At 38.3% G+C, this 15,717-nt stretch overlaps 1 protein-coding gene across 1 annotated transcript in view; it reads right to left on the minus strand.

Annotated features, from left to right (window-relative positions):
* Positions 1-15,717, minus strand: part of NID1 (nidogen 1) — a 45,897-nt gene that overhangs the window by 10,514 nt on the left and 19,666 nt on the right. Inside the window, exons 11-15 of the mRNA XM_009907552.2 lie at positions 13,558-13,701; positions 12,769-12,891; positions 4,712-4,936; positions 3,888-4,060; positions 1,797-1,923 (exon numbers count right to left, since the gene is read on the minus strand). Coding sequence (XP_009905854.2) covers positions 1,797-1,923; positions 3,888-4,060; positions 4,712-4,936; positions 12,769-12,891; positions 13,558-13,701 — 792 coding nt within the window. The remainder of the gene's footprint in view (positions 1-1,796; positions 1,924-3,887; positions 4,061-4,711; positions 4,937-12,768; positions 12,892-13,557; positions 13,702-15,717) is intronic.

The raw sequence follows: 15,717 nt of genomic DNA on the forward strand, positions 1-15,717 counted from the left end.
AGAGTTTTAAAACTGGATGACCGTTTTGCTAAAATGATTTCCTAATTTTTATGACAATATCTGTAAAGGATCCAAAGCAGGGGTAACCTCCTCCAGTGTCTTGATTTCACAAGTATTCTGGGATCCTCAGGACACCAGTATTCAAAAAATGCCTCCAGCTATTAGTAATTTCAATGCTCCCTCATTCACTTTGTTCTCTAAAGCTGTCTTTTCACTTAACCCTTTCCATAAAAAAAAAAAAAAGAAGTTTTCATAGTTAAGATATACAGGCTTACACTTGCCCTTCTAATGCAAGTAAACATGGACTGCAGTGAGCAGCACAGTCTTTGGGGAAAAAAATGCATAAGAATAGGATCAAAACTGTAAAAGCACTAACCCCACAATACCCTCTAATCCAAACCTCCAACCTGAGCAAAATCAAACAAAGTGGCTTTACTCACTTTTATTTTACAACTTGGGTGTCATGGAAAGTCACAGCTGAAACAATTTCTAACCACCTTTGATCCCTAAACACAGGACCAGACAGCAGTAGTTCTCCTCTTCAATGTGAATGCTCACCAGCCCTTTCTCAGCAGAGCACACAGCTGACAGAAAGAGTGTAGGAGAGAAAAGGACTACAACATAACCAAATTTCAGCTAGCCAGTGGGTTATCTACCTTGGTGTAAGAACAAAAATCAAAGAGTGGAACTCTCAGTTATTGCTCCATGTTAACATATAAATGCAGCTCTTCCATCAGCTTTAGCTTTAGTTGGTGTTCAATACCCATTTGACAGCAAACTGACAAACTATCATAGTCCTTTCAGATCATGAACACATTGAACAACAATGGGTCTACTCCAGCACATGATCTAGGTTTCAGTGATCATCTTCCTTCTTCATATATTCACATCTTGTAGCTATTGCATCATTGTAAGCTTGAATAACGTCTGTTCAGAGCAGTCTGAACTCAGCCTACCTATCCGTTCCATTCCTCATATCCAGGCACGTGGGACCTTTTCAGGAAGGGTGCTGGACTGTGTTTTCTGATCAGTATGGTTGACATGACTACAAAGGAGGTGGGCTACAAAAAGGCTGCCCGGTTAAGTACAGCATACTATAACCAGCGGGCAATACAGGAAAGTGAGGTCTTGCGTGCTCTTTTGAAATCCAGGATGTCATGAACTAGGGATTTGCCCTGAGAGTACTAGCTGTGCTGCCCCACTATAGTGGCAGCCCTAAGGATGCCACCATGGTTAGAGAGCTGTAAAGGCTTTCTTTTGCTTTGCTAAACACAGAAAGAATATAAGCACAGCCTACAACAGTAATTTGGTACAGAAATCCTCTAAATGTTCCTGTGAGGAGCTGAGACACTGTCCGAAGATGAAACTGAGCCTTGCGCCCATTAGTACCTTGGGATATGTTTAAAAACACCACACTGCTTGATTCATCTTTCAAATCCCTCAACCTTCAATTAAAATATCTGCAGTGATGTTCACAAGACATACAATTGTTAGACACAGTATCCTGCAACTGCAAGTAAGGACAGAAACATCTCACTGACATGCTGCTTCTCCTTCTGACCTTAGTTGATTTAAGGAGAACTGGCCTCTTTCCTATCTTAGTAGGCAAGGAGAGTGAAGGGCTATCGCACAGGGAATAGACATTTTTTTCATTTTATGTTATCCAGACTTTTTGGTTATTGTTTATCTAAGTAAAACCAACATGTAATGCAACACCCACGAAGTATATATTACTAAATTCAAGCCTCTAACTTAATTCCTAGGGAGTAACAAGAGAAAGAATTTTGTGCTGTTACCTGTTTTGATGATGGTTGTTGGCTCCCCACCATGCAGGCTAGCCCTGCTGATCGAAGGGCCACTGATGTCTGTCCAATAAACCATCTTGTCCATGCAATCGTAAGCAACTCCAATAACAACCTTGTCCTGTTGGGTCAACAAGCAACTTGCATCACCTTATACTAAACAACAATTATTTGGCAGCAGCACTAGCTTATGGATCTAAATCTCAAGCCTGAACACACAAACTCTTGAGGAATGGTGAGAGATGGAGAAGACAGGCAGAGAAAACAATTGGTGAATATTTATTGTAGAACCACTTAGAAAAATACTTCCAACGAAATGTTCTTTTTAACTAGCAGGCACCATTTACAATTATCTTCTTTCAAAGAAGCATTGTAGATATTATTACTGAACAGCTGGTCTGACTTTGACATTTCACTTGCATATCCACTTAAAGAAATTTCGTTATTTTACTGTGGTATTCTTCACATGCTTTTTTTCTCTCATTCTTTCCCTTCAGAGAGGAATAATGACTTCCAGCAAATCTGATGTGTTTCAATTGCTCTGTCATCTTTGCTGCTTTTATAATGTGCAGCTTCTTACAAAGATGATCCTAAACCTCACATTAAAGCATATGTGCTTGTTCATTGGCCTACACTGATGCTGTTGGTTACAAAACAACCTGAATGCCTCTAGGATACTAACTGTTACTTCACTAATACACAACACTGAGACAACACAGAGACAACACATAGAATAGAATAGAATAGAATAGACCAGATTGAAAGAGACCTTCAAGATCATCACGTCCAACCTATCATCCAACACCACCTAATCAACTAAACCATGCAACCAAGCATCCTGTCAAGTCTCCTCCTGAACACCTCCAATGATGGTGACTCCACCATCTCCTCGGGCAGCCCATTCCAATGGGCAATCACTCTCTCTGTGTAAAACTTCCTCCTAACCTCCAGCCTAAACCTCCCCTGGCACAGCCTGAGACTGTGTCCTCTTACTTACCACAGACTGTAAGTTTAATTTCAATTGCAGATTTTGAAGAAGAGTTGTAACTTACTTCTTGGAAGTTCTTTCCTTAAGATACTTCTAATTAATTAATTTAAACTAGATCAAGTAAATAACAAGACTAGCTGAAGAATTCAGAATTGGGTCTCTGTAACATTAGCTACCCTGTTTTGCACACAATATTTTACTTTATTTTTACATTATTGTAGTTGCATTATAGAGAAAAATCAAAAGCTTGATTTTGCCCTTGCATCACAGTAGTTTGTGACACTACTTACTGAACTGAATTTGTGCAATTTAGTCAGTATTTAGTCTACCAGATATTCACAGTAAACCACAAAAGAGGCCAGTATGTTGCCTTGCATTGCTATCTACTATATAAACACTGTAACACCAGAGTGAAAACAAAAATCCCAGGCTTTGGGAAAATAAGTTAATATTATGGAATTGGAAGTGAGAAGGGTTGGCATGTGTCACAGGTGATGGAAAAGACAGATTTTTACTATCAAGGATTCATTTTTAAGGAAAAAACCAAACTCAAGATAATAGTAAGTGGCAAAAAGATTTACCACCCACTGGGCCTGCACATGGAGAAGCAAGCAAAAAAGAAAAAAACCCAAACATCTCTGTAGCAAAGAAGTGCATGGAACTGATTGAAAAGCAAGAAGAGATTAAGACTTAGGAAAAAAATTTTGAGGGAAGAAAACAAAAGAAAGATCTTTCCACCTACTGCTCTTCGTAGGTCTCCTAGACTTTTATACCAGAGTTAGAAAGCCAAAGGAAGTGTGAATGTAGGAGAGTTTATATGGTGTTGGAAGCATGTGAAATCACATATATTAGATTATTTTTGTCTTATGAACTATTCTTTACAGGCAAATAATTTTTTCTATAGCTCAGTTTTAGGCTTTTTTGACTAGTCATGTCAGGAATTTACAGTGACAAAGTGACATGACACTGAAATTCTAATCAAGAGTAGAAATTAATTTTGGAATTTAAATTATCAAATTACATAGACAAACACTCTGGCTTTCATCTTTGTCACAAATGTTCTAAAACACATGGACGTAGTATAGTAAGTTACTTACTGGAATATGCAAGAGTGCTTTGGCACCATTTTTCTTCATACCATTCCCTTCTAGTGGAACATGTTCGATTTTACCACTTTGGGCAAAGAGCAAGTGTGTTCCTGGTGGCAGAGGTACTGTATCTGGTCGAACAGATGGCCCAATAACAACAGGGGGAGCAGCTGTGCTCAGACCTTTTAAAAAGACAAGGAAATAGATGGGAGAGGGACGGCAGGAAATTAGCTTGTACGGCATGAAAAGGCTCTTTGTATTTGCAGAGACACAGTAACAGTCTGACTTCTAAGAAGGAAACAGCCCTAAAAGCAGACAGTAATAACTATAATCAGATGCAGAAAGCTTCTGAATTTCCCCCCTTGGCTGATAGAAGGAGCAACAGCCATAATAGATCTTTTCAGCTCTGTAATTGCTCTTTCATTAAATGTTTAGCAAAACCTATCTTATTTTGCATCTGAAGTGAGGAAGATGTAGGAAGAAGCATCCTTCATTTCCTGAGGCAAGTCAGTTACCACATATTCAGATTTGCCATAGCTCTCAGAAGGCAGAAACTATAATGACCCCTCACAATTTCAAGGCAGGAAAAAGTTGGAAAACCATCCTCTCTTTCAGAGGCTCACAACTATCATCTAGGTGCCCTGACTGAAGGAAAAGTGTATGCTAGAATTATAAGAGAGATGCAGCAAGAGACATAGAATCACTGGAAGAACAAAGATCTGCATTGTTTCAAGTCAGTGTTGTGTCTCAGGGGCACGACTAAGCCCTACATCTGGAGATAGTACAATTGGGTACAGAGACACCCACAAGAAAAAAGTGCTTCAGTTGCTTACATGGTGGTTGAACTCCTGGGCCACTTCTGGTGCCATCAATCTCATTTCCATCCCTATCCACACACCAACAATATCCACTACTAGAATGGCACTGAGTAGGTAGGTAATTTCCATGCCCATCACACTGGGGAATGAAGTGACCAACTCTTATCTCCCTTGGGAAGAAACTGCCTCCACTTCCAAGAGCCACTTCTCGTTCACGTTGGCATTTGGTCTTTTCCAATTCTGTGGGGGGGAAAGAAAAAAAACAAAGACAAGTGAATAGTTCTATTTAATTAACAATTATGTTCCAGTAACACTTAACACACGCTGACCACCTATAACACAAGTATTCTTAGCACTGGAGGAACGTGGTACTGTTACAAACCATGTTTGTACATTCAGGGACAGTCTGCCCTGTGTAAATACGACACATTTGCCTTAAACTGAGCTAATTTTATCTTTCATTGCCTAGTTTTAAACAGTCTCTCTGCAACTTCATACATAGAAGAGTGATAAACAGAATCTGGAAGACACTGTTTTTCTCCTAGAGGCACATAACCAAGAACATTCTGTCCAACTTGCAAACCTGTTGTCTGTTCTTTAAGGCCCATGGATAATTGTCAATTGTTACTAATCAGCCAGGCCATACAGTGGATAAGAGTCACAAGAGAGAATCACAACATGAGGCAGAACCGAGGAAGTGAAGTAACTCATTGCTTTGACATATATTAGGTTTTCAGAGTTCAGTTATTGAATTTGTGCACTCTTTTGATACTTTTGGACGTAAGAAAGGAATTGCAGGGACAAATTGTCCAGTTCCTGGTAAAGCATGTAAGACTATACAGAAAATAGGAATGGTAACTATGACATATGCAGAGAATAATGAGATGCACAATGGCTACACCACATACTACTCCAAAGATTACAGAGGGAAGACTAAATTTCCACATGATTAGGAGCTTCAGTTCTTTTGCTTTCAATTTTACAAAACAGCCTGGACCAAAATACGTATCAACTTACAGTACTATCGGTCATACAACAAGGAATGTCACCTGGATCAATACATCCTCCTAGATGCCAAATTACATTAAAAGAATATAATAAAAGCAATGTTTTTCTTTCTCTAGACGAGGAAATCTGGCATAGTTTTGCCTTATATTTAAGACATCTGCAGGGTTCTGTGTATTGTGAGAGAAAGAGCTCTATAACTATGAGTGAGTATCTTTTTCCCATCAATGGTTTCTACAGACAATTAGAAATACTGCAAACTGTGTCCTGAAGAGTCTTTAACATAATGTTTCCTTTTATTCCTTCCTTGTTTTCACATTGCCTGGTGGACAGCATTAGCTAAGTATGTCTCAAACTGGACTTATCCCAGCTAAGTAAAAAACTAATTCCATGTGCTCAGACTGTTGTGGTGTAAATCACATAAATGCAAAAAAGAAAAGTTTTTTTTATTATTATTATTTAAACTAGTTATGCAAGTAAAAGCTTTGGATAAGTTTCATGCACCTGGACACAATTAGAGAATAAATGTCTGGAGAACAGCTCACTCTGAACAACTGAAATATTTGGCATCAGCTTTAATGTGGGTGGTAGAGAGCCTCAAATCAACCTACAAAACCAGACCCTGAAGCAAAGCCTCCATTATCTATCAAATTTTGTTTGCATGTATTCAATGAGCTGTAACTGGTTAGTTTTGCTACAGTTTGGGTTGTTTCATGCTGCACGTCTCATAAATGGACACACCCTGCTTTTGTTCACTGGAAAACAAAATCTTCATTGCATTCATGTCATCTTTGAGGCACACTATTGACTCCTCAGTGTGAAGTTAAAAAAAACAAAACACAAACACCAAAAAAATGGCCATTATTCCTTCCCACCTGAAACTCACAGAATTAAAGAATATCCACAATTTGCAACTTTTTAAAATCAACAGACTCCATCAACTTTATGAAAATGAGTTAGCAAATATTAATTATACAAAGGAACGTGCATATATCCCAGACAGGACCCAGCAGTTACACATAAAATATATTACATTGTTAGTAACTTGCAATACCATTGTCTGTTCTAATTTCAACAGAATTACTACATTTGTATCTGCAGATTTTATACAGGAAACTGATGGAATTTTTCAATTGTACTTATATTGCAATAATTCAGATCAATCACAAACAGCCTGCTCATGCAAGTAACCCTGCTAAACTAAGAAAATAGTCAAATTAATTTTGACAATTAGTACTCAGCCTCTAGAAGGCAGTAAATATGATTTGTTCTTTCTAAAACAACCCCACCAATGCTCATTTTTCAGTTGCATAGAAAGATGCCAAATAGCCTACTGCCACTCACTTTGAGGCATAACTGTGTATTCTTTTCTGTTTCTGTGCTCCCCAAAGTCTCTCATACTTACGGTAACTATTTTTTTCACAGTATCAAGTGCAATAAGTAATCTATGTTAAAGAAACATTCTCAAAATAAATAAAAATCAGTGCTACCACATCCATCTGTGTTAACTCCATCATTTCAAGCTGTCTTTCAACATTCAACTTGTTTCAACTCAGTAACATGCATTTAGCCACTTTAAAATTTATAAACCAAAACAAACCCCTAAACTAGTTATGACAGCCCAAACCAGACACTGGGAATCCATACCGTATTTTTTCTCTCCTTACCGCTGAATCATGATCAGTTTAGAGGCACATAAAGCAAACTCAGCACCAGTCTAGTGTTGCAGCCTGTGCAGCAACAAAAGCACAGTAATTCTAGATACAGGTGACAGCTAGTTGACATAATCTGCTTATACTGTCATGTATTCTACTAAGTGTGCTTAAGAGAACATGCTCTGATTTTTGCAAGTGTTAGACTGCACTCATTAACTGTCTGACATGAGGCTAACTGTGAGAAAGTTTGAAAGATGAGGCTGACACAGAAAGTACCTTTCATGCTTTGATGAGCTAACACCACAAGTTACACAAAAAACACATAACAAGAATTGACACATACTTATGTAGGACAAAGGCTACTTGGTAAGCCAGTTTCTAGACACAGACCTTATGGCTAATAACTTTCCCTCAGCACAGAAGCCTCAATTAAGGTTCTTAGCGCTGTTCCTTTAATATAAATACAGTAGTAGTTCAACCAGTCAAGACTCTTCAAAGATACAGAAAACATTAGGATAATTCTCTGATCTCTTGACTGCCATGAACAAAACTGCCATTAACTACAAGAGGTATAGCTAAGAACAAGTAACATTTACTTGGTGTAACAGCACAGTTACCTCTACTACTATACCTGTTGTAGCAAATAGAACCCAGGACATACCTATTTCAAGGCTTCATTTACAGGGCTTAACCACCAACCCTAACCTTCAGAGCTTCTTACCATTCTTGGAACGTGCGTCTGAAAGCCAAGCCAAATGATCACGTAAATCATGAGAAAAGTGTTACACACTGGAGTTAGGTCACACTGACAGAGATGAAACAAAGAGTAAGAGCAAGACCTGGGGGTAATCCACAGTGATGCAGGGAAGTGGGGATGGCAACAGCCCTTTATTAACAGCAGACCCAAGATTTTAGTATCTATGTTTAAACATTAATTCATTAGCATTTGTTACAATATCGAGTGAAAATTCTTGTTGCTTTTCGATGCAGTCAGTGCTTTGCTGATGAAGGCAGCACCCTGACATGATAGCTCTATGCTTTCTTATGGTACTCTATGTTTCAAAAATGATACGCTCCTGTGGGCATACAAAGCACCATAATGTAGGTTACCTTAATTTGATAAATTACTAAAAACTGAAAAATCATCTGAGACAGTAGTCATAAAGTAGTGAGATTTCTAGTAAGTTCCCATATTACCTTACTCTCAGTTTTAAATTTCCTTATTAACAGATTTAAATCTTACATTAGGATTCCAAAGGAAAACGTACAACCATAGGCATTTATGGAAGAGAAACAGCCATAAAACATGAGCAAGACGGGACCTCATCACTAGGTAAACTGAGCTCATTAAAATCACAAGTAGATTCTCAGACAGACGGAAAGTTACACTTCTGGAATACACTTTGAAGACCAGCCTTTAAAGACAGACTCATCTTGGAAACCCAAACTGGAAAAAAAAAGCTATCAGTAGATCACAGTTACAAGCAGATAACTGCAAACATCCAGCTCAGTGCTGTAGGGATTGTGAGACAGTGTAACTAAGAATTCAACCTACACAGAGGGAACACCACACAGGTATAAACAAGCAATATGGGACCAGGAAGGTGATTCAACAAGTACTGGGTCCAGCTCAGGTAGTCACAGTTCAAAAGAAGAATGAAAAATTGAACCAACACATAGAAAAGAGCTCCTCAGAGAGAAGCTGCAGTGCTGAACAGAGATCAATGGCCTGATAAAGACTTCATGTTCCATGGACCACAGTACATGCAAGTCAGATTAGATACACAGAACAGTGCATCCTGAACTCAAGCTAAATGCATATCCTTCCTCAGTAAAATAAATTTGTATTCAATGTGTTAATCATATCTTTAATGTGTTAATCAGTTGTTTCATAAACCACCATTAACAATTTGGAATATAAAAGTCACTGAAATAGATCATGGAAATGGAAAAAATGAAAGGAAACGTCATGAACATAGAAGGTGGGACAGATGAAAAATATACATGTACACATTTCTCACAGAAGCAAACAGAATGGGGAAAAAACAACCCTAAAGCCATATGGAAATGTTTGAATTTTTTTTTCTTTTCTTTTTTTTTTCTTTTTTCCTCATAACTGAAGCTCTTGCAGCAGCACTGCAGAAAATGATTTATCAATTAAAAAAAAATGGAGGCTAAGAAAACAGGAAGAGAAACAGGGATGTACCAGACTTCTTCCCTTCCATTTTGCAGGAGTGGATTACAGTCTGACACAATAAGCCAAATCCAATTAGTTCTGTGGCAGCATTTGAAATTTTTTAAAAATATAACTACTCAAACAAGTTTTCATTCACAAGCTAAAGACAGAAGTGATTTAAAACTGTCTCCAGACTCAGAGTATGTAGTCAGACTACTTTTTAATTCCCTATGTGGATCATTTAATTTCCCAAATATCACAAAGAGTTTTACTGACATTTTTAATTGCTGTTCTCAGACACTGCCAAAAAAAAAAAAAACAAACAAAAACCCAAAAACCATAACCCAAACCACCAACTCCAAACAAAAACTGCACACTTCCTTTTGTTCCTTAATTTTTCTTTGTCATCCTTCACTTACAATGTTGCCTGGCTAAGTGCATTTCCCATGTGAAACGGATTGTCTACAGAGGACCAGCAAATGGCTCTTAACAGTCAGAGCCCTAGTTCCAAGACGCTAGATTTGCTTCTGTTTAGTAAACAGTGTCTGGGGTCTGCAGGGGTAGAAACACTCAGACATCTGGTTTTTTGAAATGGAAAAATGAAGCGTGAGGAAATAACGAAGTACAGACTTTCTCAATAGCTGTGAGCAGTGGGACATTCCAGCATCATTAACTCTTTCATTAACCTTCTGGTTCACTCCAACAGACGTTCTCTTGTGCGTGACTCAAATCCATTTTACTTGTTAGTCACTTGTTTCAAGAGCTGCCACTCAGCAGTGGTAATATTCAATATATAAAGACACCAAACATTCAAGCAATAGTACACACGGACTGGTACAGCTAAAAGAATTGAGTATTCCGACGAATGAATCTTTCCAGGAAAGTCCTCAGTACTCAACCAATGCTAATTAAATAAAAACCTTAGTGGATAAAAAGGGGAAGAGTCTCTAATTACAACTGAATGCAGTATAGCCTCATCTGAAATCTCCGTTCTGAAGCAACTTATTTTACAAATTGAGCGCTAAAGTAAACCAATCTGCTTCTTGCTAGGCTTCAGAAAGTGTATTTTAACTCTGTCTCCTGGCAATGGATTAACTGTTGTTTATATCCATTTTAAAACTACTAAAGCTTTAGCAACAGATGACATCCCAAAGACAACTATTGTTCTATTACCCCTCTAAAAAGGGAGGAGTAGCAAACACTGCCAATGCAGAAGAGTAGCAGAGCAATGCATTACTTGAGTCAGGATTCAGCAAAAGCAAGATTTCTTATCCACAAATATTTCAGTCTGCTCAGAGCAGAGCCAATTGATGTAAGTGCTTCTAAAGCATGTCTTCTACTGGCAGTGCAAAACACTATAAAAAATAATAATAATAATAATTTAAAAATCAGAGAGAGGTGTGTGAAGATTCACAAAACCAGGCAGATCCTCACCTACTAAAACAAAACTCTCCCAAACATTTTGTTACTACCATTAAAACTGTAACATGGAAAGATCCCCATTCCAGACATTCCATATTTGTGCTGAGTATGAAAACTCAAGAAGTGTATAGGAATAAGCAGCAAAAGTGAACATTGAGCCTGTTCTTAGCAGTTTAGTAGCATGTGAAAATCTGTTTTTCTTAAAAAAAGAAAAATAAAATTCCACAATGCTTAAGTATGCTGTCATACATACTCAGAATAAATTAATTGTGTCCTAGTAATAAAGTTAATTGGTGGAATTCAAACATCAGTCTACCAAACCATCTGTTTCTGCTACAAAGGAGATGTGCTAGATACGAAGGCAGTATTTCTGCCTCTACAATTCTGCCTGAAGAACTGGAAGCTTTAAGGTTTGATTTTGCTTTGAGTTAATCACATTAACTTCGTCCTCTAAGAAGAATAATCCTGTTTTTATCAGCTGGTTGTTAGCTAAGTATTTTGACACAGGCCAGAAACACTAGGCAGATCTTAATTCACCTGGCATTAAAGCGCAAATACATGTGAGGTTTGTGTATGAAAAGTCAGTTAAAAATAATATTGAAATACTGACAAAGTATCAATAGCTAGAGCTTCAGAATTTAAACACTGCAAAACCTCCTACAATTCACCTGTGACAGTACAGTCACAGAACACATTGTTGACCACATGACAGAGTGTCATGTAATTATGACCTAAAACCAGAAACAACTTTGCTACTTTTTATTCCAATCCTATGAAAGCTCCTTTGCTTTTGGTTTGGGTTGGTTTTTTTGTCTGTTTGTTTTAAGACATGACTTCCAATTGTGCAAAATAGTCAGAAAATCAGAATTATGGAATACAGTGGCAAAAGAAAAAAATTAAGTTTCAGCAACACATCAGGTAGTAATATTGTGCTAATAGACAAGCATTTTTAAACCAGCACATCCACTATTTTAAAAAACCTCTCAATTTTGAATAATCAAAAACTTCAGACATCATTAAGACCAAAGTACAGAAGCCGAATTATCAAGAGAGCCTTCCTCCTCAGTCATACTGCTTCTTCCTCTCCTTCCCTTTAGCCTTATGCCTTTCTTATGCTTAGCTACATAGTTTGAGTTTTGCTCTGCTGAGAGGTGCAGGGTCTTTTACCCAGCAGCAAGTACCTCTGAAATAGGAGAATGGAACCCGAGTATTCAGGTTGGGCTTTATTTCCTGGATGAAAGCATTTGTCATTCTGCAAAACCTGAATGCTGTCCCATAGGTTACTTTTGAATTGAAGTAACCATAACAGAACTACTTTGTGCCTCAGTATTCCTCACTCTTTTTTTTTAAGATTACCTTCAAGAACATGAGCATGTGAAGAACTTTTTGCTAAATAGAGAGCAATTTGGATAAATACAGAAACAATTAAGTGACAGAAATTCAAAGTAGTCTTTCTGGACCCTTTCTGGTTTTACACGGCACAAGGGCATCTAGATTCCACCACAGACAACAGTGCAGGTACTTTGGTCTTATCCTTCACTCCTCTTGTAATTTCAGTTCCAGATGTTTCATGCAAAACAAATAAATCTTTATTCAAATGGGGACATTGAACAGGATGCCACAGAAAAGTGATAAGAATTCAGATACACGTCTTGACAGAAGCTTGGTGAAGTTCAAAACTAAAAAACCTGAGAAAGAATAAGACCTCAATAAGACAAAACACAACCTATACCAAAGAGGAACCAAATTAAGATCTTTGCCCTAATTTCCAAATTGTATTTCTGGTCCTACTTTCAAGAACTATAAAATTTTACCTCCTAACACACACCGGAAGCCATCCCCACGATAACCTGCCTTACACTGGCAGCTGAAGGATCCGGGAGTGTTGTAGCAGAAAGCATCTGGATGACAGTGGCCCTGCTGACATTCATCTACATCTGTAAAAGAGAAAGCCAACCTCAGATAACTGTTCCTCCTGATGGACAAATTATAGTGATGAAGTGTGAACCTGTCGTATTATTCTCAGGCTCCTATTGTACGATGTCTGACTGGAATTACAGACCTTTGGAACACCTACATAGAAATGAAAAGGACTCGAAACAAAAAGCATGCATGTATTTTAGGTTCTGGCTCTCAGCAAAGCCCTGCACTCTGTTGTTCCAGTGGCTAATTAGCATTGCTAACTTTCACAGTATTTCAGAAATACATGCTAATTTTTCTCAAGAAAAAGACAAGAAAAATAGGATTTGACCAGCAAGTTGTCTGACTTGTAGTTAGGTAAAGCTTCTCCCTCACTGCACTTCAATTGGACATGAAACAGAGTATGACTTCTCTACATAGTCTGAATATCAGTAATATAAATCAATACAGTGTAAACAGTTCCAGCAGATGAAGGCCTAGTCTGCTAACAGTGGCTACCACAATATTTGCATTTACCTCATCTTGGAGCTACAGAAGTGAAGAGTGAATTCAAAATTGAGGGGAGAAAAGGACAAAAACTTAATGCAATACCTGCTCAAGGGACAAGTAATCATAGGACATTGCAATTGCCAGCTAAGTTATGCAACACAGTACATAATCCCCACACAAATGGTGCTACTCACCTTCACAGGCACGCCCATCTCCAGAGAAGCCAGGAAGGCATGTGCAGATGTAGGCAGAGCCACCAGTGTAAACACACTGAGCGCGCTGAGGAATGTCACAATTGTGCGTGCCTGCCTGGCAATGGTTTATGGCATATTCAACAGCTGCAGGTTAGATGCACAAAAAAGAAATGAAAAGCTGAATTTTTCTTCACAAAGTTTGAAGCTTGTAATAAATTTACAGGAAGCAAAGAACAGCTGTGAAAGCATACAGTAGAGAATGGAAAGAAGGGGGGCAGCAAGTGGGAATTATTTTTTTTGGCCAAGATCTTTCCTTTCACTGGTATTAAATCTGCATGTTTTACATGAAATTGATTGTCCTCAGAAGCTAATAAATATTTGTTAACATAGAACAAAGCAGAAAAGCTAACACAGTGACAAATAGGAATATCCCAATATCCATGACAGTTTTGTTTATAAAAAGGAGTCATGGATGAAGAAATGTAAGGCATCTTACAAAGGTACTTCACATGTTAGCTAAGCAGCCAGTTCACTGCTCTGGGAATTATTAGATATCCTGCTACACTAACCTACCACTGACCCAAGGCTGTCTTCAACTGGCAACAGATAGGAGTTGTGACTCACGCAGTAGAAGACAAACATATTTCTCAACTATTGGAGAGATTTTTGACCAAGTGTGGGAGCTGGGATAAGTCCTGCAGCTTCTAATAACTTTCTCATTGTTGTGCAAAGTGACTCTGAAGGCACTGCACTGCTTCACACATGAATTATCTCAGGTAGCTGCAGAAGCCCTGCCTATGCTTACTTGTTATGTTAGGGAAGCGGAAAGGAAACCGTGGTATTTAAAATAGCATGAAGCAAAATACTACAAAAATGTTGGGCCCTGGAGTAGAGGAGTTTGCAGCATAGACACCTAGAACAGACATCCAGTTGCTGTAGCAGAGAATCCACTGAGGCTTTCTTTACATAGTTCTTATGAAGAGTCAATAGGGGCCCAAGACAAACACTACAATGCTTCTTTCATCACAGTACACAGATGGAAACTACCACAGTATCGGCAGGGAAATAACAAAAATCTCCCATCAGAGCCAGATCTGAAAGCAGTAATTTTTTCCATTTCTCTAGGGGAAATGATATCTATTCTGTTTGATGAAGTAAATTTTAGATTACAAAATAATTTATTCAGAACTGCATTATAATTGCATAAGATTTGGAGTTGGATTTAAAAAGGAGTCCCCAAGTGCTTTTACTCCTCAACCTACAAACAGGAAAACAGCATTTGTTTGCAGCTTTCTTCCAAAGCTATCCAGTGAGTCACACAGCAAGTATAAAAAAGTTGCAGTTGCAAAAAAGTTGAATCAAAAGCTGGTATTCCAGAGCAAGCTGCAAAAGTACAAAGAGGGTAACTGTTGCCTCTTCTGGAGTTCAAGTTGTGTGTGGGTCATAAAACTCTGCCCTGTGGAAAGGGGAGTAAGATTACAATGGCATTTATTTTCAGTCTGTTGGGAAACGAGTTGTTCATGCCTCCCTTCAATCTTAGAGATGCAAAGTTTGGTTTTTGATTGAAGGAAAAGATCAAACTGAAGTTCTTCAAGATGGATGAAGGATTACTTAGCACTTGTTAGAAGTGTGACATGTCAACTTCATGGTAAAGTGGTAGAGTGAAGCCAGTGAGGGCATGACTGGAGAGAAGAACGTTCCTTTTCAGGTCCATGTGACAAAAGGGAAATGGTGGATGCAAGTGGAAAGAACATACAACTGCTCTCACCCTATCCCTTCCAGTGTCCTGGTAGAAGTAGTTTCTTTTTTTAACTGTTCTGCAACAAAAGGGTGACTTGAGGTTGACTGTGAGCAGAAATGTATAGCAATTCTTACTGAAACAGAGAAATGGGGCTCATGATGGAATGTAATACACAGCATGCCAAGTCATGTACTTAGAGAAGGTAGTGCAAATTGCTGCTATACGATGAAGGCTCATTAAGTCTTAGCTGAAGAATGGTCTTGACTATAATTCACCGAGGGCAAATCATGCTTGACAGACTTGATTTCCTTCAATGACGAAGTGACCTGCCTTGCTGGTGTGGGACAAGTGGTGTATGTGGTCCACTGGGGCTTCTCCAAGGCTTTTAATATAGTTTTCCATAGTCTCCTTCTAGAGAA

This window comes from Dryobates pubescens, chromosome 6 (genome assembly GCF_014839835.1).
Source record: "Dryobates pubescens isolate bDryPub1 chromosome 6, bDryPub1.pri, whole genome shotgun sequence".
Taxonomy (NCBI): Eukaryota; Metazoa; Chordata; class Aves; order Piciformes; family Picidae; genus Dryobates; species Dryobates pubescens.